Below are 24,522 nucleotides of genomic sequence, written 5' to 3' on the forward strand. Positions count from 1 at the left end.
TATTTGGTCTTTGGGTGTTGAGTTTGATAAGTTCTTCATAGATTTTGGATACTAGCCCTTTATCTGATATGTCATTTGCAAATATCTTCTCCCATTCTGTCAGTTGTCTTTTGGTTTTGTTGACTGTTTCCTTTGCCATGCAAAAGCTTTTTATCTTGATGAAGTCCCAATAGTTCATTTTTGCCCTTGCTTCCCTTGCCTTTGATGATGTTTCTAGGAAGAAGTTGCTGTGGCTGAGGTCGAAGAGGTTGCTGCCTTTGTTCTCCTCTAGGATTTTGATGGGCTCCTGTCTCACATTTAGGTCTTTCAACCATTTGGAGTCTATTTTTGTGTGTGGAGTAAGGAAATGGTCCAGTTTCATTCTTCTGCATGGGGCTGTCCAGTTTTCCCAACATCATTTGTTGAAGAGACTTTTTTCCATTGGACATTCTTTCCTGCTTTGTCAAAGATTAGTTGACCATAGAGTTGAGGGTCCATTTCTGGGCTCTCTATTCTGTTCCATTGATGTATGTGTCTGTTTTTGTGCCAGTACCATACTGTCTTGATGATGACAGCTTTGTAATAGAGCTTGAAGTCCGAAGTCGGATGCCACTGGCTTTGCTTTTCTTTTTCAACATTCCTCTGGCTATTCGGGGTCTTTTCTGGTTCCATACAAATTTTAGGATTATTTGTACCACTTCTTTGAAAAAAGTGGATGGTATTTTGATAGGGATTGCATTAAATGTGTAGATTGCTCTAGGTAGCATAGACATTTTCACAATATTTGTTCTTCCAGTCCATGAGCATGGGAGGTTTTTCCATTTATTTGTGTCTTCCTCAATTTTTTTCATGAGTATTCTATAGTTTTCTTAGTACAGATCGTTTGCCTCTTTGGTTAGGTTCTTTTCCTAGGTGTCTCATGGTTTTGGGTGCAATTATAAATGGGACTGACTTATGAATTTGTCTCTCTTCTGTCTCGTTGGTGTATAGAAATGCAACTGATTTGTGTGCAGTGATTTTTATATCCTGCCACTTTACTGAATTCCTGTATGAGTTCTAGCAGTTTTGGGGTGGAGTCTTTTGGGTTTTCCACATAAAGTATCATATCATCTGCAAAGAGTGAGAGTTTGACTTCTTCTTTGCTGATTCAGATGCCTTTGATTTCTTTTTGTTGTCTGATTGCTGTGGTTAGGATTTCTAATACTATGTTTAATAGCAGTGGTGATAGTGGACATCCCTGCCATGTTCCTGACCTTAGGGGAAAAGCTCTCAGTTTTTCCTCCTTGAGAATGATACTCGCTGTGGGTTTTTCATAGATGGCTTTTATAATATTGAGGTATGTACCCTCTATCCCTGCACTATGAAGATTTTTAATCAAGATGTCAAATGCTGGGTGCCTGGGTGGTTTAGTCGTTAAGTGTCTGCCTTCGGCTCAGGTCATGGTCCCGGGGTCCTGGGATTGAGCCCCGCATCAGGCTCCCTTCTTGGCAGGGAGCCTGCTTCTCCCTCTCCCATTCCCCCTGCTTGTGTTCCTTCTCTCGCTGTGTCTCTCTCTGTCACATAAATAAATAAAATCTTAAAAAAAAAAGTCACATGCTTTTTCTGCATCTATTGAGAGGATCATATGGTTCTTGTTCTTTTTTTTATTAATGTATTGTATCACATTGATTGATTTGCGGATGTTGAAACACCCTTGCAGCCCAGGAATAAATCTCACTTGGTTGTGGTCAATAATCCTTTCAATGTACTGTTGGATCCTATTGGGTAGAGTTTTGGTCAGAATTTTTGCATCCATGTTCCTCAGGGATAATGGTCTGTAGTTCTCCTTTTTGATGGGGTCTTTGGTTTTGGGATCAAGATAATGCCTCATAAAATGAGTTTGGAAGTTTTCCTTCCATTTCTATTTTTGGAACAGTTTCAGAAGAACATTCTTCTTGAAATGTTTGGTAGAATTCTCTGGGAAGCCATCTGGCCCTGGGCTTTTGTTAGGAGACTTTTGATTACTGCTTCAATTTCCTTGGTGGTAATGGGTCTGTTCAGGTTTTCAGTTTCTTCCTGGTTCAGTTTTGATAGTTTATACATCTCTAGGAATGCGTCCATTTCTTCCAGATTGTCTAATTTGTTGGCATATAGTTGCTCATAATATGTTCTTATAATTGTTTGTATTGCTTTGGTGTTGGTTGTAATCTCTCCCCTTTCATTCATGATTTTATTTATTTGCGTCCTTTCTCTTTTCTTTTTGGTAAGTCTGGCCAGGGGTTTATCAGTCTTATTAATTCTTTCAAAGAACCAGCTCCTAGTTTCGTTGATCCTTTCTACTGTTCTTTTGGTTTCTATTTCATTGATTTCTGCTCTGATCTTTATTATTTCTCTTTTCCTGCTGGGTTTCGGCTTTATTTGCTGTTCTTTCTCTAGCTCCTTTAGGTGTAGGGTTAGCTTGTGTACTTGAGACCTTTCTTGTTTCTTGAGAAAGGCTTGTATTGCTATATACTTTCCTTTTAGGACCGCCTTTGCTGCATCCCAAAGATTTTGAACAGTTGTGTTTTCATTTTCATTAGTTTCCATGAATTTTTAAAATTCTTCTTTAATTTCCTGGTTGACCCATTCATTCTTTAGTAGGATGCTCTTTAGCCTCCATGTATTCTTTCTGACTTTCCTCTTGCAACTGAGTTTTGTCTTGAGACTTTCCTCTTGTGACTGAGTTCTAGTTTCAAAGCATTGTGGTCCGAAAATATGCAGGGAATGATCCCAATCTTTTGGTACCGGTTGAGACCTGATATGTGACCTAGGATGTGATCTATTCTGGAGAATGTTCCATGGGCACTAGAGAAGAATGTGTATTCTGTTCCTTTGGGATGGAATGTTCTGAATATATCTGTGAAGTCCATCTGGTCCATTGTGTCATTTATTTTTTTTTATTTTTATTTTTTTAAAGATTTTATTCATGAGAGACAGAGAAGCAGGCCCATTGTGTCATTTAAAGTCTTTATTTCCTTGTTGATCTTTTGTTTAGATGATCTGTCCATTTCAGTGAGGGGGGGTGTTAAAATCCCCTACTATTATTGTATTATTGTCCTTGTGTTTCTTTGATTTTGTTATTAATTGGCTTATATAATTGGCTGCTCCCATGTTAGGGGCATATATTGTAAATATTGTAAATTGTAAATACAATTTACAATTGTAAATACAATTGTTAGATCTTCTTGTTGGATAGACCCTTTAAGTATGATGTAGTGTCCTTCCTCATCTCTTATTACATTCTTTGGTTTAAAATCTAATTGGTCTGATATAAGGATTGCCACCCCAGCTTTCTTTTGATGTCCACTAGCATGGTAAATGGTTTTCCACCCCCTCACTTTCAATCTGGAGGTATCTTTAGGTCTAAAATGAGTCTCTTGCAGACAGCATATTGATGGGTCTTATTTTTATTTTTATTCAATCTGTTACCCTGTGTCTTTTGATTGGGGCATTTAGCTCATTTACATTCAGGGTAACTATTGAAAGATATGAGTTTAGTGCCATTGTATTGCCTGTAAGGTGACTGTTACTGTAGATTTTCTCTGTTCCTTTCTGGTCTGTGTTACTTTTGGGTTCGTTCTTTGCTTAGAGGACCCCTTCCAATATTTCTTGTAGGTCTGGTTTGGTGTTCGCAAATTCCTTTAGTTTTTGTTTGTCCTGGAAGCTTTTTATCTCTCCTTCTCTTTTCAGTGACAGCCTAGCTGGATATAGTGTTCTTGGCTGCATACTTTTCTCATTTAGTGCTCTGAAGATATCATGCCAGTCCTTTCTGGCCTGCCAGGTCTCTGTGAATAGGTCCGCTGCCAATCTACTGTTTCTGCTGTTGTAGTTTACAGACTTCTTGTCCTGAGCTGCTTTCAGGATTTTCTCTTTGCCTCTGAGACTTGTGAGTTTTACTCTTAGATGTTGGGGTGTTGACCTATTTTTATTGATTTTTGAGGGGGGTGCTCTGTGCCTCCTGGATTTTGATGCCTGTTTCCTTCCCCAAATTAGGGAAGTTCTCTGCTATAATTTGCTCCAGTATACCTTCTGACCCCCCCCTTCTTCTGGGATCCCAATTATTCTAATACTGTTTTGTCTTATGGTATCACTTACCTCTCGAATTCTGCCCTTGTGATCCAGTAGTTGTTTATCTGTCTTTTTCTCAGCTCTTTATTCTCCATCATTTGGTCTTCTATATCACTAATTCTCTCTTTTGCGTCATTTATCTTAGCAGTTAGAGCCTCCATTTTTGATTTCTACTTGGTTAGATTTTAGTTCTTTTATTTCTCCAGAAGGTGATTCTCTAGTATTTTCTATGTTTTTTTCAAGCCCAGCTAGTATCTTTATAGTTGTCATTCTGAACTCTATTTCTGACATCTTATTAATGTCCATATTGATTAGGTCCCTGGCATTTGGTACTGCCTCTTGTTCTTTTTTTTGAGGTGAGTTTTTCCGTCTTTTTATTTTGTCCAGAGGAGAATAGATGAATGAGAGAAAAAATGTTAACAGGGTAACAGCGACCCCAGAAAAATAATACACTAAACAAATCTGAGGAGACCTGAAACCAGGGGGAACAGGAAGCGGGGGAAGAATATGATCAGGCTGGTGAATAGAACAGAGAGGTACACACTAGATTTTGGGTGGATTTTGACCTGTTAGAAGAAATTGCTTCCCAAAATTTTAAAGAAAATAAAACTTATATATGTTTATATATTTATATATATAAATAAATAAGAGTACATACAATGAAGGGATGGAATATGACTGTAAAGATGAAAATTAAAAAAGATTTAGAAAAGGAACTGATAAGTTGGTTGAAAAAAAATGAAAAAATTAAAAAAGAATGTGATCAGGTGGGAGGCTAGGACAATGTCATACACTAGATTTAGGGTACATTTTGGTGTGTTAGAATAAACTTTAGCCCAAAATTTTAAATAAAAACTTACATATATACAAAAAATAAGGTTAAATACAGTGAAGGGATAAAATATGAACATGAAAATGAGAATTAAAAATTTTAAGAAAGGAATTGATAAGATGGTTGAAAAAGGGAAGAAAAATTCAACTAAAATAAAAACAAAAAAACAATAAAGAAAATTTAAAAAATTAACTTTGAAAGAAAGCATCATGGGAAAAAAGCCATGAATCCTATGTGCTGTATTCCTCTAGGGTTGGGGTTTTGTCATTCTCATTGATTGGTAAACTTTGTTTTGGCTGGATGTTCTTGCTGATCTTCTGGGGGAGGGACCTGTTGCAATGATTCTGAAATGCCTTTGCCTGAGGCGGAATTTCCCCACCATTGCCGGGGGTGGGCTAGGTAATCCTGCTTGGGTTTGCTCTTGGGAGGTTTTGTTCCCTGAAAGCTTTCTGTACAGCTTTGGAGGATAGGAGTGAAAAATGGCGGCTTCCCAGTCTCCACCCTGGAGGAGCAGAGAACTCGGAGCCCCACTCCTCAGTGAGCCCTCAGAGAAAAGCAGTCACTCCTGTCTCCCTGGACTCTGGCTGGACTCCGTGCTCACCCGGCCTGTGACTGAGCGTTTCTGTCTCTGGCACACGACCCCATTTGGAGTCTCCAGACCCAGGAGATTCCTGCATCGGGTTTCTGCGCTGCCCCTCCTGGGGGAGGATCTGCTACTTGTTGGGTCCCTGCTTGAAGAACAGTGGCCCGACTATGCCATGGATCACGGTTTATGGCAACCCCGAGCTGAGAGCCCACTCCTCGGCTCTGTCTTTGCAGCCGGCCTCCCTGCTCTGATACGTGGGAGCTCTGTCACACTCAGACACCCCCGTCTTTCTGTGGCCCTGAGGGTCCTGAGGCCACTCTGTCCCAGCGAGCCCCTGCCCTTAGCCACTGGAGCGATGTCTCTCAGCGGAGCAGACTTCCAAAAGTTCCGATTTTGTGCTCTGCTGCTCTATCACTTGCTGGTAGCAGCTGACAGAGGCCCCCTCCCCTGCCGTCTCTCTTCCCGAATATCGCCTCGGATTCACTTCTCTGCATGTCCTACCTTCCAGAAAGTGGTCGCTTTTCTGTTCAGGGAATTTCTGCTCTTCTTTTCTTCCATCTCCTGTTGAGTTCGTAGGTGTTCTGAATGGTTTGATAACTGTCTAGCTGAATTCCTGAGACCAGACGAAATTGAGGTCTCCTACTCCTTGACCATCTTGCTCCTCCCCTGTCCCTTCACTTTCAATCTTCATAGGTCTTTAGGTCTGAAATGAGTCTCTTGTAGGCAGCATATATGTTATATCCCCCCCCCTTTTTTTTTCTTTAATGGGGAGCCAGGACCAATGATAACTAGCTGCTCAGGTACCAAAAAATTATGATTCTGAAATCTCTTTATGTCATTTCCACAGGAAGAGCAATGCAGCTGCCCTACATGTGCCATTCATGATACAGGCCTTTTTTGTGTGTCTTGCTTTTTTATCCACTTAGTCACCCTATATCTTTTGGAGCATTTAGTCCATTTACACTGACAGTATTGGTAGGTGTTTACTTACTGCCATTTTGTTAATTGTTTTATGGTTGTTTTTATAGTTCTTTGTTCCTTTCTTGTCTTGCTCTCTTGTGGTTTGATGGGCTTTCTCTAATGATATTCTTGTATTCCTTTCTCTTTTCTTTATATCTATTACTGGTTTTTGATTTGTGGTTACCATTAGGTTTATGTATAACATCTTATGCATATAGAAGTCTGTATTAAGTTAATGGTTGCTTAAGTTTGAACTCATTGTAAAGCATGAAATTTGTACTCCCTTCTCCCCCACGTTTTAGGTATATGGTGTCATATTTTACATCCTTTTATTTTGTGAATCCCATTACTGACTTTTATAGATACATTTTTTTTTAAAAGATCTTATTTATTTTAGAGTGCGAGAGAGCACAAGCAGGGGGAGCGGCAGAGGGAGATTGGTGAAGCAGGCTCCCCGCCGAGCAAGGATCCCTGGGACCATAACCTGAGCATAACGCTTAACCAGTTGAGCCACCCAGGCGCCCCTATAGATACATTTAGTTTTGCTTCTTTTGTGCTTTAACCTCTATACTGGTTTTATAAGGGATTATTCTATTTTACTATGTTAATATGTAGCTGTGAAATTTTTTCCTTTCCTACTTTTCTTATTCCTGCTGTGGTCTTTCCTTTCCACTCAAAGAATCCCCTATAACATTTCTTGTAAGGCTGGTTTAGTGGTGATGAATTTCTTTAAATTTTGTTTGGAAATCTTTCTTTCCTTCAATTCTAAATGACAGCCTTGCTGGATAGAGTATTCTTTGTTGCAGGTTTTTTCCTTTCATGGATGAGGCTTAGTCTTAAAAGGTTACATTTATGATTCATGTGCATCTGTGAGATAAATACTGTTGTTATGCTCATTTTCTAAATGAGTAAACTGAGGCATGTGGAAGTTAAGTAATGAGACTAAGGTCATGGAGTTAATAGAAGTAGGCTTTGATTCCTGATATCCTGACTGTAATGCTTGCTCTCTTAACCACCATAACTATATTGCCTTCGTTCCATAATAGCTGCTCTGGTCAAGGAGTTGTGTCAAGGACTTTACATGTATTATCTTATTTAATCATAATATCCCTGTTAAGTATGTGGAATATTTTTGTTTTACAGATCAAGAAAGTAAAGCTCAAAGGGGTTAAGTAAATCATCCAGGTACACACAGTGGTGGCTTCATGATTGGGACCATCATGTGTCCAGCCCCAAAGTCTGTGATTTTAACCACTCTCTGCTTAAAAGTAGCTTACAGTGTTTGAAAAGGGTTATTACATAATTTAAAATATAATTTTATTATAATTTCTAATATTAAATTGTACATATATCGTGATCTTTAAGTCCTAATTCAAGTATCACTGCTCAGTGAGGTCTTTCAGTCCCTCCTGCATCATTTATGGCCCTTCTTACCATGTTCCATTTTTTTTCCCAATAGACATTACCAGTTACTCTCTATGTATTACATAGTCTAATTACATAGTATGTTTATCGCTTGTCCGCTTAGGAGTTTGAACTCCATGATGGCAGAGATTCTATGTTTTTTTCATTTGTGTTTCCAGTGTCTGGGACACCATGGAGTAGGAACTCAGTGGATATTTGTTGATATATGAATTCTAATATTTAATTAGAATTTATTACATTTATTACAGTGTTAAGTACTCTTGGTTAATTCCTCAAACCTAACACTTAAATTTCTTCTGTGATGTATTGTGTAATTTTGTCAAGTCATTTAATTATTGGGATAGAGTGTGTATTTTGTAGATGTTTTTTCCCCCCTTACTTTTGTAAATATAATGTTTCTTTCAGGGAAAGGCATCAGAGAAGCTTTTTGAAAACAATAAAATATTAATCTCCATGGCTAAGGAAAACATACCACCAAACAGTCAACAGACCAGGAGTTCTTTAGGTATGTCATTAGGTATGCTAAATTGATTTTAAAGTTTCTTAGCAGGCTGTTATGAAAGAGTTCTGTATTGTCAGAAAAAAAGATTTCTTTGGAGTCGCAGTAACTCTTTGATTTCTGGAGTCTTACATATGACTATACTGTCTGCAAAGGAAATATGCATACTGAGAAGAATCTACCCATTTTAAATGATATTCCCTTATAATTTATGGAAATCATGGCAGTAAGTATATACAACATAAGTAAAAATTAATTGAAAAATTTGGATTTGTGTGTGAGAGGGAAGATGTGTTAATTGAATAAAATGTGGATGTTTATTTAAAAGTCAGAGATGCTTAGAGGATACAAAATGCTATTTAGTGAATGACTGTTTTAATTATTACTATATTAGAATTGTACAGAAGTTAATATTGCAGGTATACTGAGTTTTTGATTATGGTTATGAAAATATGTAGAAATTTTTTTTATGAAGTATAAATAACATACAGTGTTATGTTAATTTCAGGTGTACAATGTATTGATTCAACAATTCTATACATTACTCATTGCTTACCATGATAAGTGTTGTCATCATACAATATTAATGCAGTATTACTGACTCTATTTCGTATGCTATATTTTTCATCTTTGTGACTTATTTTTAACTGGAAGTTTGGATTTTTATCTATTTCACCCATCCCCCTCATTCACTTCACCTCTGGCAACCACCAGTTCAGTTTGCTACATTTGAGTCTGGTTTCTTTTCTGTGTGTTTCGTTTTTTAGATTCACATGTAAGGGAAATCGTATGGTATTTGTCTTACTCTGACTTATTTCACTTACCAGAATACCGTTTAGATCCATCCATGTTGTTGTAAGTGGCAGGATCTTACTCTTTATTATGGCTGAGTAATACTCCATTCCATATATGTAACCATATCTTCTTTATATGTTTGCTATTGATGGACACTGGGTTGCTTCCATAGCTTGTTATTGTAAATGATGTTGCAGTGAATTTAGGGGTGATATATCTTTTCAAAATAATGTTTTTGTTTGGTTAAATAACCAGTGGTGAAATTACTGGGTCATATGTTACATTTATTTTTAATTTTTTGAGCCAACTCCGTGCTGTTTTCTGTGGTGGCTAAACCAATTTACATTCCCATCAACAGTGCACAGGGTTCCTTTTTCTCCACATGATTTTCTCCACATGCTTTTTCTTCACTTGTTGTTCCTTATGTTTTTGATCGTAGCCATTCTGACAGATATAAATATGGTTTTGATTTGCATTTCCTGCTGATTAATGGTGATGAACATCTTTTTATGTGTCTGTTGGTCATCTTTATGTCTTTGGAAAAATGTCTCTTCCTGTCTTCCACCCATTTTTTAACTGTATTATGTGTTTTTTTTTTTTTTTGGTGTTTTATAAGTTCTTTATATATTTTTGATATTAAACCCCTTACTGGATGAATTGTTCGTAAATATCTTCTCCCGTTCAGTGGGTTGTCTTGGTGTTTTGTTGATGGTTTCCCTCATCGTATAAAAGCTTTTTGTTTTAGTGTAGTCCCAGTATTTTGTTTTTGCTTTTGTTTTCTTGCTTTAGGAGACATATATAGAAAAATGACACTAGGACAGATGTCAAAGAGATTATTGCCTGTTTCCTTTTAGGAGTTTATGGTTTCAGGTCTCACATTTAGGTCTTTTTTTTTTTTTTTTTAGATTTTTAAATTTTTTATTTGACAGAGAGAGACAGCGAGAGAGGGAACACAAGCAGGGGGAGTGGGAGAGGGAGAAGCAGGCGTCCTGCAGAGCAGGGAGCCCGATGTGGGGCTTGATCCCAGGACCCTGGGGTCATGACCTGAGCCGAAGGCAGACGCCTAAGGACTGAGCCACCTGGGCGCCCCTAGGTCTTCATCCATTTTGAGTTTGTTTCTGTGTATGGTGTAAGAAAGTCATCCAGTGTCATTCTTTCGCATGTAGCTATCTAGTTTTCCCAGCACCATTTATTAAAGAGATTATCTTTTCCCCTTTGTATATTCTTGCCTCCTTTGTCATAGGTTAATTGAACACATAAGTGTGGGTTTAGTTCTGGGTGAGCTATTCTGTTGCATTATCTTTGTGTCTGTTTTTGTGCCAGTACCATACTGCTTTGATGACTACAGCTTTGTAGTATATCTTGGAATCTGGAATTGTGATACCTTCAGCTTTGTTCTTCTTAAGATTGCTTTGACTATTCAGGCTCTTTTTATTTATTTTAAAGATTTATTTATTTATTTGAGAGAGAGCAAGAGAGCATTGAGCATGAGAACATGAGCAGGGGGAACGGCAGAGGGAGAGAATCTCAAGCAGACTCCCCACTGAGATGGAGCTTGATGTGGAGCTTGATCCCAGGACCCTGAGGTCATAACCTGAGCCGAAATCAAGAATCAGATGCCCAGGTGACCGATCCACCCAGATGCCCCCAGACTCTTTATAAATTTTTAGTATTATATTTTGGAAAAGCTCCTTTATTTCTAAGGACCCCAATTTCCTTATCTGTAACATAAAAAAGTTGGGTTATCTTCTAGCCCTAAATTTTTATGAATTGAAATTTTGATTATTGTAAGAGATAATTTTTTAAAAGTTTAATAGTAGATTCTTTTATTCAGTGTAAGGTTAGACAGAATCACTTTGAAATTCTGGGTTACAGTTTGCTCTGGATTGTGCATGTCATGCCTTTGTGCCCTGGCACGGGTTATTTAAGCTCTCTGTTTCTATTCTATTAAATTCTACTAAGAATTTAAAAATTATTCTTTATTACATGCACAAATGATGGAGAGTTTAAAGTCTAGTTTAAAGACAGTGACCTCTGCTTATTCCTTAAATTGGTGTTCCTTTGGGCAATGTCTTACGCCTTTTCATTTCACATATTCCTTGACTGACCTTATCCACTCAGAGGCTTTATATACCATCAGTGTGTTCATGACCCCTAAATCTGTATTCCAATCCTGATTTAAAAAAAAAAAATTTTTTTTATTGAACTATGGACCCATATATCTAATTTCCTATTGGATGTTGATAGTTGGATGTCATGGGCTCAGAATTAACATATGCAAGATTACCTTTACTCTTCTTAAACTTTCTGGTACTCCGGTGAGGTGTTTGCCTAGTCATCTTTGACTCCGTTCTTCCCTTTGCCTCCCACAGCAAGTAATTACATAAGTTCAGTTGATTCTATTGCTTAAATTTAAAAATAAGTTTTATTTTTCTTTAATCCCACAAACATTATTTTATGCAGGCCTGTGCTGTCTCTGATTTTTTTTCTAGTGTTCTTTTTGTTTTATGGTCTAGCCCCCCCACTAAGTCTCTGCACTGCCCTTCATTATCCTTTCAAAAAAACAAATAGGATCACGTTAGTCTTGCTCAACTCCTTCAATGTATTCTTGTTTACCGTATGATAATTTTATCCTTTTATTGATTTTCGCAGATTGTGTTGGCTATTTATGTCTTGTCCTCCTGTGCTTCTGTTGCATTGATTCTCTCTGTAAAGTGTAGTTTTGAACTTACTCAACTGTCTCTTGTACTGCAGTGGTATGCCAGCTTGCCTGCCATTGTGTATTTGCTGCCTAGCACAGTGCCTGTCACTTTAGTTTTTAAGGAAGGTGTTCTGAATGAATGAAGGTCCCCACTGCAAAAATAAACTATTCTGTTGGGTATGTAGAATTTAATTTTCGTAGAATGGTTGTTTTATTGTTAACTGAAACAATAATTATTTTTGATGTGCATTGAGTCTTACTAAAGAATAATACATAATTTGATTTTATGAAAACTTATCAGCATTCAGTTACTGACTTGCTTGAATAATTGTGGCCTGAAAATTAGCCCAGATATATATGAAAAGATGCTCAACATCACTAGTCATTAGGGAAGTGCAAATTAAAATTACAAAGAGATCACCTCATGCCTGTTAGAATGGCCATCATCAAAAAGACAGAGATAGCAAATGCTGTCATGGAACCCTTGCTTGCCCACTATTGGTGAGTTGAAGGCATTATGCCCAGTGAAGTAAGTCAGAGAAAGACAGATACTGCATGATCTCACATGTGGAATTTAAACAGAAAATAAAACCAAACTCAGAAAAAGAGATCAGACTTGTGGTTACCAGAGGTGAAGGGTGGGGGTAGGGGAATTAGAGGAAGGTGATCAGAAGGTCTAAATTTCCAGTTGTAATATAAATACAGGGCTTAAAAATAAATAAATACATATATACATACATATTAGGGAAATAACATATAACATGATGATTACAGCTAACATTGCTGTGTGATGTACAGGAAATTTGTTGAGAGTAAGTTTAAGAGTTTTCATGAGAAGGAAAATGTTTTTCTTGCCTTTCCATTGTATCTATACATAAAGAAGATGGATGTTAGCAGAACCTATTGTGGTAATTATTCCACAGTATGTATAAATCAATCAAGTTGTATGCCTTAAAGTCACACAGTGATTTATGTCAATTATTTTTCAATAAAACTAGAAAGAAATTAGGCCAAATATGTAGTTTGTCACAATGGGAAAAATGTAGAATAATTTGGCATTAGAGAATTTTCTTTTTCTTTCTTTTTTTTTTTTGGAGTTTTTTCTCATGTGGTTTCTTACAGTACTTATGGAGCAAACTGATCTAAAAAAGGTCCAATTTGGAAATTATATTTTGAATTAAGATCTTTGATACCATACTTTGAATAAATAATTAAGCATAATAGTTATCAATAATATATAAACTGACAATATTCATTTAGCCAGTGAAGATCTATTGATAGCTCATGATGCAGCTATCATGAATCACACTGCATTTTTATGATTTTTGTAAATTCATTTGTTAGTGGTAATACTTATGGGTAATGCTTATCCATGTGGCTTATTCTTCCATTCTCATTCTATACCTCTCACAGAAGTATTTGAGGAGCATTACAATGATTTCTGACATCAACTACCCAGGGTTGAACCAAACTTCACAGATTAAGGGCATAGTCCTCCACAAGGCTTCTCTTACTTTGAACATCAGCAGCTAGTTTTGGAGTCCACAAGCCATCCTCTATTCTGGCTACAGATATGGGGGTTTCTACTACTCTGTCGAGTTTGATAATCACTAGAATGACTTACAGAACTCAAGAAAGTACTTCATGATTACAGTTCTGTTGTAGCACAAGCTACAAATTAGAACTAGCCAACGGGGGGAGATGGATAGGGCATGGTCTGGGAGTGGTCCACACGTGAAGCTTCTGTCAGCCTCAGGGATATGTCGCCCTCCTCTCCTGGAACATCAGTACTATTGCCAGCCAGCATGCTCCCCTGAGTTTCAGTGTCCAGAGCTTTTATTGAGATTTCACTAGTCATGTTGCTCAGTCTCCAGACTCCCTACTTTCCCTTGAGGTCTGGCTGATGTCAAATGGCTCAAAGGTCTAACCCTCTAATCACATCTTCCTGGTGTGGTCTTTCTGATGTGACCAGCTCCCATATATGTTATCTCTTAAGCATAAACTATATAGGAGCTCACCATGAGTTAGTATATTAGTATAAACTATTGTGTATGGGTCCCAGGGACCTACCATGAATAACAAGGAGCCTTCTATCACTCGGAATATTCCAAGGATTTAGAAGTTACCTCCCAGGAACCAGGACAGAGGCGGGTGAAGTTCTTTATTTTATGTGGCATGTACATGGTTTAGTCTGTATAAGCTGATGACGTGATGTCCTTAGTAAGGAATTTGTTAGAATATCAAAAACTAATGATGTAATATATGATGATTAACATAACAATAAAAAAATAAAAAAAGGAATTTGTTAGAATAACTCAGGTTTAATGAAATATGAGAGTCAGCTGAAAATGATCTGTGGAAGCAAATATTTTCTTTCTACACCATTTCTAGGCATATTAATGATTTTTTTAATTAAAAGAAATTATTCGACTTTTAGTAACTCCTTATTGTGTTTAATAACTAACCATTGTTGAGAAATGCTTTTATTAATTTTTTAAGTATAGGTCTATGTACCTCAGTTAAATACCATCTTTTTCATTAATTAATTATTTAAAAATTTTATTTATTTGACAGAGAGACACAGTGAGAGAGGGAATACAAGCAGGGGGAAGTGGGAGAGGGAGAAGCAGGCCTTCCGCAGACCAGGGACCCTGATGCGGGACTGATCCCGGGACCCTGAGATCATGACCTGAGCCGAAGGCAGATGCTTAACGACTGAGCCACCCAGGTGCCCCTATTTTTCTCTTTCTTAGAGAAGTTAAGTATTTTCCCTTAGGTTGAGCATTATTACTTTGATTTTAATGCTTTATATCCTGGAAGGTGTTTTTTTTTTTTAAAGATTTTATTTATTTGAGAGAGAGAGAGAGTGCATGAGAGGGGTTAAGGTCAGAGGGAGAAGCAGACTTCCCACCGAGGAGGGAGCCTGATGCGGGATTCGATCCTGAGACTCCAGGATCATGACCTGAGCTGAAGGCAGCCACATAACCAACTGAGCCACTCAGGTGCCCTATCCTGGAAGATATTTTTAATAATTGACATGATACAGCCAGTACTTTCAACATTTTTTCCATATATACATACTTTTAACCCAACATCCATAGATTATCTGCACTGCTTTTGAAATAAAGTATCTGGCTCAGATGGTGAAGATAGGAGCATTGCTTTGTTTTGAGTTTTATAAAAATTTTTTTCTATTAAAGAAATAAAATTTGCACATGCAAAATGATTATAAAGTGTACAGAACAGGGACCCCCTGGGTGGCTCAGTCAGTTGGGTCTCTGACTCTTGATTTCGACTCAGGTCATGATCTCAAGAGTCTTGAGATTGAGCCCCGTGTAGGGCTCTGAGCCCAGCAAGAAGTCTGCTTCTCTCCCTCTCTCTCTTCCCCCTCTGCCCCTCCCCTGCTCGTGCTCTCCCTCTTTCTCTAAAATAAATAAATCTTTAAAAAAAAGAAAGTACAGGGGTGCCTGAATGGCTCAGTCGGTTGAGCATCTGCCTTTGGCTCGGGTCATGATCTCAGGGTCCTGGGATTGAGCCCCACATCGGGCTCTCTGCTCAGCGGCACGTCTGCTTCTCCCTCTTCCTCTGCCTCTGTGATCTCTCTCTCTTTCTCTCTCTCTCTCAAATAAATAAATAAATCTTAAAAAAAATAGAGGGGCGCCTGGGTGGCTTGGTCGTTGAGCTTTTGCCTTTGGCTCAGGTCATGATCCCAGGGTCCTGGGATCGAGCCCCGCATTGGGCTCTCTGCTCTGCTGGAAGCCTGCTTCTCCCTCTCCCACTCTCCCTGCTTGTGCTCCCTCTCTTGCTGTGTCTCTCTCTGTCAAATAAATAAATAAAATCTTTAAAAAAAAAATACAGAGCAGTATAACGTGAAAATTTGTGACCCTCCCAACTCTGTCCTCCAGTCTCTCTTCTTAGACAGTATCTTGTGTATAATTTCATGGTTAGATGGTGCATATGTGTATGTATACCCCTTCTTTTTCTATATCTGGTAGCATAGATCCTGTTCTGTATTTGAAAATACTAGTTTTGTGATTTATAGTATGGGGATATGACCATACCTTTTGAGATTAAAAAGCAATGGAATGCATCTGTTTGACCTGGAGCAGTTCCTGTATGCTGCTAAGGTTTTCATTACAGATGTAAGAAAAAAGTGTCCTTGTCCTTCCTGTCTGTCTAATTGTGGCAGCCATGATTGAATGGGGGAATACAGAGGGAAACATGGAGAGAGAATTTTTGCAATTCAGAAATAACTTGTAAACACTGAAGAGCCTGTTATACTCCAAAAAAGAAATGGAAATTTTAGTTACAAAAGGTAACCTAGACCGGGGCATAAAACTGTATTAACCAGCCTTTATCTCTTGGTGTAAAGAAAGTTCTTTGTATACCAAACTAGTACTTGCAGTGGGTTATGGAAGGTGTCAAATAACATTTACAATGTTATATTGAAATTATATGCTTGCTTGTTTACTGTCTAGATGCTGTTCCTTTGGGCAAAGACTTATATACCTGTTTATCTCCCCAAGACCAGCAAAGCAGCTGGCATATGGGTGGTGCTCAGTAAATGTTAAATGAAGAGTTACTAAGTCAGTATGTATCTTGGAAGAGAGGTTGGCTTTTAAATGTGGCAATGTTGAAATTTATTTTAAAAAACTAAATTCATAGTAAGAAGAAATTAAGAAATTTAATATTTTCAGTAAGTTATTTAATAAAAGTTCATGAATTAAAAATTAAACAATTTTCTATCAAATATGGTCTCATTAATAAGAAAAAGATGTTAGGTTAACCTTAGAAAAATCTTCAAATCCAGCAATTAATATATCACTCTATTGTCAGTGTTCTTCAGAGAACCACTAGGATGTGTGTGTAAGTAAATACATATAATACATATAAATACATATAGAGAGAGGAATAATTAAGGAGTTGGCTTTTGATTATGGAGGCTGAAAAGTCTAATATTTGTAAGGTAAGCTGTGTAAGTTGTGAAGCTGGTTACCCTGGGAAGAGCTGATGTTGCAGTTCTATGTCTGAAGATTGTTGGCAGAATTCCTTCTTGCTTGGGAAAGGTCAGTCTTCGTTAAGGCCTTCCACTGATTGGATGAGGCTCACTCACATTATGGAGGGCAGTTTGCTTTATTTAAATTCTACCAATTTAAATGTTTATCTCACCCAAAAACCACTGTCACAGAAACATCCATAATAATGTTTGACCAAATATCTGGGCACCATGGCCCAGCCAAGTAGACACCTAAAATTAACCATCATAGTCACTACTGAAATCTTTCTTTTTATTGAGTTTCTTTACAAGTGGCATAGAAATAATGTTAAAAATTAAATGCAAGCAGGATTTCACATTAACTGTTAGCACTAATAAATCTTTAGTGTTTGCTGACTTGTCTAATATTGCAGGTGTGTTATGTGAACAAGTTAGCTCTTAGACAAAATTGATAAATTCCTAGAGAGACCCAAATTACTAAAATTGATTGAAGAAGAAATGGAAAATCTAAATAGACCTATAACATGTAAAGAAATTGAAATCTTCATTAAAAATCTTTCACAAAGAAAAGCCCAGGCCTGGATGGCTTCATTGATGAAATCTACCAAATGTTTAAAGAAGCAATAATACCATCCCTTTATAAACTTGAAACAAAAGAGAAAGGCACACTTCCCAACACATACTGTGAGGCTAGTATTATCCTAATATCAAGGCTAGATGAAGTTTTCACAAGAAAAGTACAAAGTAGTGTCTTATGAATATAGATGCAGAAATCCTAAACAAAACATTAACAGATTGAAATGAACAACATATAAAAATTATTATACCCCTGGCCAAGTGAGCTTTATCATAGTAATGCAAGTTTTTGTCTTAATATCTCAAAATTAATATATACCGGATTAATAGAATTGAGATAATCATGTGCTTTCTGCCCTTAAGAGTTGGAGAAAAAGCATTTGACCAAATCCAACACCGATTTATGATAAAAACTATCAACAGTTGCGGAATAGAAGAGATCTTTGGATTCTGAAGAAGGGCATCTGTGAAAAACCTACAGTCAACATCACACTTAACAGTTTATGACTGCAAAGCTTTCCTTCTAAGAGCAGGAACAAAATAAGGATGTGTACTGTTAACACTTCATTCAACTTTGTGCTGAAGGTTCTAGCCAGTGCAATGAAAGAAAACAGGAAATAAAAGGCATCAAAGTTAGAAGTAAAATTGTCCTTGTTTGCAGATGGCATGATTCTGTTTGGAGAAAATCCTAAGGAATCCACAAAAAAACCAATAGAAATAATGAGCTTATTAGCAAGTTCACAGAATATGAGATCAATAAAAACGTGTTTCTATGTTTGTTAGCAATGAACAGTCTGAAAATACTTAATTCAGAATAGCAACAAATAGAATAAAATACAGTTGATCCTTGAACAACATGGGCTTGAACTGGGGGTCTAGTTATACATGGACTTTTTTCAATAAATGTATTAGAAATATTTTTGGAGATTTGTGACAATTTGAAAAATTTCATAGATGAGCTGTGTAGCCTAGAAATACTGAAAAAATTTAAGAAAGTTAGGTGTATCAGGGTGCCTGGGTGGCTCAGTTCAGTTGAGTGTCTGACTCTTGATTTTTGGCTCAGGCCATGATATCAGGGTCCTGGGATTGAGCCCTGGGTGGGGCTCCCCGCTCAGCAAGGAGTTTGAGGATTCTCTCTCTCCCTCCCTCTGATTGTGTATGCACTTGCTCGTTCTCTCTAAAATAAATCTTTTAAAAAGGAGTACTGTGAATGTATAAAATATATGTGGATATTAGTCTGTTCTATCATTTACCACCATAAAATGTATACAAATCTATTAAAAGTTGAAAATCATCAAAACTTAAACCCCAAACACAGACTGTACTGTGCGTGTTGCCATTTGCATTCATGAGAAATGTAGATAAATGTAAAGGTGCACTATTAAATTTTAACTGCATAAAATTAACTGTTCATACTGTACTACTGTAATAATTTCATAGCCACCTCCTTGTTGCTATTGTAGTGAGCTCAATTGTTGCAGGTGTCCACTTAAAAAACCATGTGGTGCTGGCGTGCCTGACTGGCTCAGTCGGAAGAGCTTGTGACTGTCGATCTCTGGCTTGTTTGAGCTGGATACAGAGATTAAATAAATTTAATTTATCCATACATACATTGGATGTAGAGATTAAATAAAGTCCTTATGATGCTAATCATCTCTGAGAGGGCAATTCATTTCCAGTAAATGGTGTATTGCAGTAAAAAGTGATCTCTCTGGATTCTTGTGTTTTTCATTGTCTTCAGTGCAATAATATAAACTTTGGGTTACACCCTGGGATCCATACAAAGTGCCACTAGTGGTGCTGGGAGTGCTCCCAAGAAGCAGAGAAAAGTCATATTACAATAAAAAATTGAATTGCATGATATGTAGATTAAGGTCTACAGCTGTGGTTGGCCCACCATTTGACGATAACTGAATCCTGTGTAAAGACCACTGTGAAAAAGAAAAAGGAAATTCATGAAGCCATTGCTGTGCTACACCAGCAGGTGCAAAAACTTCGCAATTTGTGAATACCTTTTTTTGTTGTATTGCAAATGGAACTTTTATGTGGGTGCAGGATTGCTATAAGAAAGGCATACCTATAGACTGTACTATGATTTGAGGAAAAGCAAAGTTATTATGTGACAATTTAAAGCAAAAGGAAGATGAAGAATCTAAAGGTGGAGAGTTTAATACCAGCAAGGGATGGTTTGATAATTTTGGAAAGACGTTTGTCTTAAACAATGTCAAGATAGCAGGGGAAGCAGCTCCTGCTGATGGAGAGGCAGCAGACTAATTCCCAGATGCCATTAAGAAAATCATTGAGGAGAAAGAATATCTATCTGAACAGGTTTTAATGCAGATGAAGGTGCCCTATTTCCGGGAAAAATTCCACAAAGAACATGTATTAGTAGGAAGAGAAGCGAGCACCAGGATTTAAGGTAGGAGGGCTAGGCTCTACTGTTTTGTGCAAATGCAGTTGGGTTTATGATCAGGACTGCCCTTATCTGTAAAACTGCTAATGTCTGAGTCTTGAGGGGAAAAAATAAATAGCAGCTTACCAGTCTTCTGGTTGTGCAAAAAGGGTTGAACAATGAGAACTTTTTTTCTGCATTGATTCCAGTGATGCTTTGTCCCTAATACTAATATCTGTTAAATTGGACAATGCCCCTGACTACCCAGAACCCCATGAGTTCAACACTGAAGATGTTGAGGTAGTCTGCTTGCCCCCAAACACATCTTTTATTCAGCCTCTAAACTAGGGGGTTATATTGACCTTTATGGCTCATTACATATGGTACTCCATGGAAAGGACTGTCAACACTATGGAAGAGAACCCTGATAGGGAGAACACCATAAAAGTCTGGAAAGATTGAAGAGCTCATCATTTTTATAGGAAAAGCCATGAAAGCCATTAGACCTGCAGCAATAAATTCCTGCTGGAGAAAAATGTCCAGATGTTGTGCATGACTTCATAGGATTTATTGCAGAGCCAGTCAAGGAACTCATCAAAGAGATTGTGGATATGGCCAAAAAAAAAAAAAAAAGGTGGTGAGTGAACAGTTTCAAGATAAGAATCTTGGAGAAATTCAAGAGCTAATAGATACCCTACCAGAGGAATTAACAGAAGCTGGCTTGATGGAGGTGAGTACTTCTGAACCAGTGCCAGATGATAAGGAGGAAGACCTAGAAGAGCAGTGCCATAAAACAAATCGACATCTGACAATCTGGCAGAAGTGTTTCAGTTATTCAAGACTGCTTTTAACTTCTTTCACAACATAGGCTTTTCTGTGTTATGAGCATTGAAATTAAAGGACATGGTGGAAGAGGGATTGGTAGGGTATAGAAACATTTTTAGAGAAATGATAAAACAGCAGTCAAATTACAGTGTGTATCCGTAAAGGTATACTGAGTGTATCAGCCTGTCCTGGCCTTTCTCTGCTTCTCCTGAGACAGCAAGACCAACCCCTCCTTTTCCTCCTCCTCCTCAGCCTACTCATTGTGAAGATGACAAGGATAAAGACCTTTATGGTGATCACTTCCACTTAGTGAATAACTATCGTGCTGTACAATAGTTGAAGTTGTCTACTGTGTATGCATGTGTCTTAGTGTGAAAGTCTAATAAGTCTATGACAAGAACTGTATATTTTTGTGTCATTTTTATTGCCTAAATATTCATTGCATAAAACATTGTATGCAAGACTTCTGTGGAAATGGATAGCCTGTCCTTGTGTAGGCATAAGGTGAGTGATGTTTAATCTAAAGTTAATTAGGTTTCCTATGTTTTATAACTTTGCTTTCAAAGAATTACATTATCATACAGTATGCGTCTCTTGTAATTGGAGAAACTATCATCCTGTCATCACAGGTAAGTGGTTTTTAAAACAATGTGACAGTGTTTCCAATACTGTATTATGGATATGACTGTAATACTGTATGCCGTAAAAATTTGATAACCATTCATTAGTGTATAGGTTAGGCTATCGTGAAACATTTGTATCGATTATACTAGGCTACTCTAAAGCAATCATGTTGCTGCTTCATCATGAATACTGAGTCATTATACCTGTAAATGTAAGTTTTTTTCACGTTGTCTTTTCATTTTTTTTTTTTTTTTTTTAAGTAAGCTTTGCACCCAGTGTGGAGCTTGAACTCAACAACACCGAAATCAAGAGTCAAGAGTCTTCAGTCTACTGACTGAACCAGCCAGGCACCCATTATCTTTTCAATTTTGATGTCTGGTGTTAGTAATACATGTAATTTTGACAGTGTTTTTGTATCATATAAGATAATATTGATATAGGTACTGATATGATTCATCTTGTAAATAGATGATGTACACTTAACAGTATTGATAAATGCAGTAAAGTACTGTCAATGTATTTTCCTTATGATATTTTTTGGAGGGGAGAAAATCACTTTATTCTAATTAATTCACAAATGAGAATATCACAAAAGGTGATTTAAGGAGGCACACAAACATCTGCCCAGCCCCAAACTCAAAGCATCTCAATTTCTATACAGTAAGAACATCCTTTTTCATTCCAGATCTGAACAAAGCTGTATTTAATGATGGAGAGGTTTAACTGGTGGTTTTACACTTTATATATTCACTGTTAATTATATTTTTATGTTAAATGGTCATGAGAGATGATTTTTCCATATCTTCAATTTGAACTTCTTGATTAGGCTAAAATCCTTTTGTACATCTGCACTGTTTCAGCACCTCACTGAAACCTTCACAAAGTTTCAGGTCACCCTGGTTCTGGGCACACTCCAGGAACTGTTTCATCTCATAGTGGCATGGGCCAGACTGCTGCTGCTGCTGGCGTGCTGGCTGGGTGCCCTGAGGCTCCTGGTAAGCGATGTCAGGCCTTTAAGGCTCAGCATTACTTCCTCCACCGAAGCCCCCAGTGATGGTATGGCCCATCCAGTGCCCAACAGCAGAGCCCACAGCCACGCACGCCAGCTGCAGTGGTTGCCATTTGGGCCATGAGACCTGGCTGCCGGGGTGCAGCAGCAGGTGAGCCAATAGCAGATGGTGGAGCCACTGCTGGGGGCTGAGCTGCTGGTGCTGGTCTAGGCGCGGCTCTCATCTGAGGTGCCCAGCTGGCCGGAGGGGCCATGTGGGAGGTGCGGCTCCGGCTTCCACGGGACATGGTTACTTGCAGAGAAGCTTGGTGTCTAGAAGTCTGAGATTTAGCAGAGACCCCAGCGGCTTCTTCCTTATGATTTAAGTAACATTTTCTTTAGCTTACTTTATTGTTAGATTACAGTATGTAATATGTATATAAAATGTGTGCTAATCAGTTTATGTTATTCATTAGGCTTATGGTAAAAGACTATTAGTGTATAAGTTTTTGGGGAAATCAAAAGGTATGTGTGGATTTTCAGTGGCATGGGGGTTGATACTCCCACCCCCACATTGTTCAAGGGTCATCTGTACTTAAAAGTGTATTTAACAAAGTGTGCAAGACTTATACACAGAAAACTACAAAATGTGTCAGAAATTAAAGAATGTGCAAGTATAGGGAGAGACATTCTATGTTCATGGATTTGAAGTCTCTCAACATTATCAGATTGCCAAAGCATAGAAAAGGTGCTTGTGACATATTGTAAGGTATACAACAAGGCAAGCGGTGTTCATATAACTCTTGAAAAATTTTTTTTCCAGGAATTAAAATATTTTAATTCTCAGTGTTCCTAATGTTTTAAATTTCAATGTACTAAATAATTATTAATTTCCTTTTTCTTAATTTCCCTGTATGTTTATAACTGACAGAGAGGGTTTTCTTGTTGTTGCTAGTGTTTTTTTTTTTTTTTAAGATTTTTATTTATTTATTTGACAGAGCACAAGCAGGGGGAGTGGCAGGCAGAGGGAGAAGCAGGCTCCCCACTGAGCAGGGGGCCCGACACAGGGCTCGATCCCAGGACCCTGGGATCATGGCCTGAGCCGAAGGCAGATGCTTAACCATCGAGCCACCCAGGTGCCCTGGTAGTAGGATTTTTTTTTTTTTAACTCTTGACAAAAGTTCATGAAGATCACAGAACAATCATAGTTTTCCCATTGATCTTTAAGATTGCTGCACCATTTCAGAGTGCGTGGTGATCAGTGCAGTACCAGGAGGCGCCTTGATAGCTGATTTATAAGGAAATAAAAACAACTTGGATAGCTATGACAATCTTGAAGAAAAGGTTGGAAACAAAGTTGGAAAACTTTATATATAAAGACTTGGTATGAAATTAGAGTAATTAAGACTGTTTAGTTTTGGCATGAGGTTAGGTAAATAGACCACTGGGACAGAATAGAGATGATTGAAACAAACCCACTCTGTACAGATACCTGATTTACGACGTAAGTGCCTCTGCGGTTCAGTGGAGAAAAGGATGGTCTTCCCAGTAAGTGGTGCTGGTTAGGTCAGGAATCCATACTAGAGAAGAGAAAAAAAAGAAACTTAAACCTGTACCTCACACTGCATATGATTATTAATTCAAGAGAGTTACTGACCTAAAGGTAAAACTTTAACACTATAAAATAGCTTAGAGAAAACAAAGGAGACTGTCTGAGATGTTGGAGGTAGTTGAGGATGTCTTAAATAAGACCGGAAAAGAACTAATCATAAAAGAGAAGTCTGATAAGATGGACTTCATTAAAATTAAGAACTATTCATCACAGGGGCACCTGGGTGGCTCAGTTAGTTAAGCATCTGCCTTCGGCTCAGGTCATGATCCCAGGGTCCTGGGATCGAGTCCCACATCGGGCTCCCTGCTCTGCGGGAGTCTGCTTCTCCCTCTGCCCCTCCCCACTGTGCATGCGCTCTCTCTCTGTCTCACAAAATCTTAAAAAAAAAAAAATATCTTTATTGGTCTCTCTTTGTTTTTCTTGTCTACTTCTCCCTCTCTTCCTCCCCCTGCTTGTGTTCTCTCTCTCTCAAATAAAATCTTAAAAAAGAACTATTCATCACAATACATAACAATGGGAAAAGGCAGCCGTAGGTATATGTATAAAATCTACATATTTATATGTATGTATATGTGTGTGTATAAAATTTACATATCAGTAAGAAGAAGACCAGTTCTGAAAATGGACAAAAGACTTGGATAGCTGT

The 24,522-nt window shown here is 37.8% G+C and overlaps 1 protein-coding gene and 2 non-coding genes across 8 annotated transcripts in view; 2 read left to right on the forward strand and 1 right to left on the reverse strand.

Annotated features, from left to right (window-relative positions):
* The window catches only part of CSPP1 (centrosome and spindle pole associated protein 1), a 189,622-nt gene that overhangs the window by 34,761 nt on the left and 130,339 nt on the right, over positions 1 to 24,522 (forward strand). For 4 of the 6 annotated variants that reach the window (XM_073892852.1, XM_073892853.1, XM_073892856.1 and 1 more), the window contains exon 3: positions 8,274 to 8,373. In XM_073892852.1, coding sequence (XP_073748953.1) covers positions 8,274 to 8,373 — 100 coding nt within the window. Of the gene's footprint in view, positions 1 to 8,273; positions 8,386 to 24,522 lie in introns of all 6 variants that reach the window. The other 2 variants (XM_073892850.1, XM_073892851.1) reach the window with 1 other exon arrangement.
* On the reverse strand, positions 6,249 to 6,382 carry LOC112823750 (U11 spliceosomal RNA). The gene has a single exon (XR_003208121.1). It is a non-coding gene; the product is annotated as a U11 spliceosomal RNA (small nuclear RNA).
* Positions 15,949 to 16,078, forward strand: LOC112823746 (small nucleolar RNA SNORA31). The gene has a single exon (XR_003208117.1). It is a non-coding gene; the product is annotated as a small nucleolar RNA SNORA31 (small nucleolar RNA).

Source organism: Callorhinus ursinus, unplaced genomic scaffold (genome assembly GCF_003265705.2).
Source record: "Callorhinus ursinus isolate GAN/ISIS: 27379988/994484 unplaced genomic scaffold, GSC_fseal_2.0 scaffold5, whole genome shotgun sequence".
Classification (NCBI taxonomy): Eukaryota; Metazoa; Chordata; class Mammalia; order Carnivora; family Otariidae; genus Callorhinus; species Callorhinus ursinus.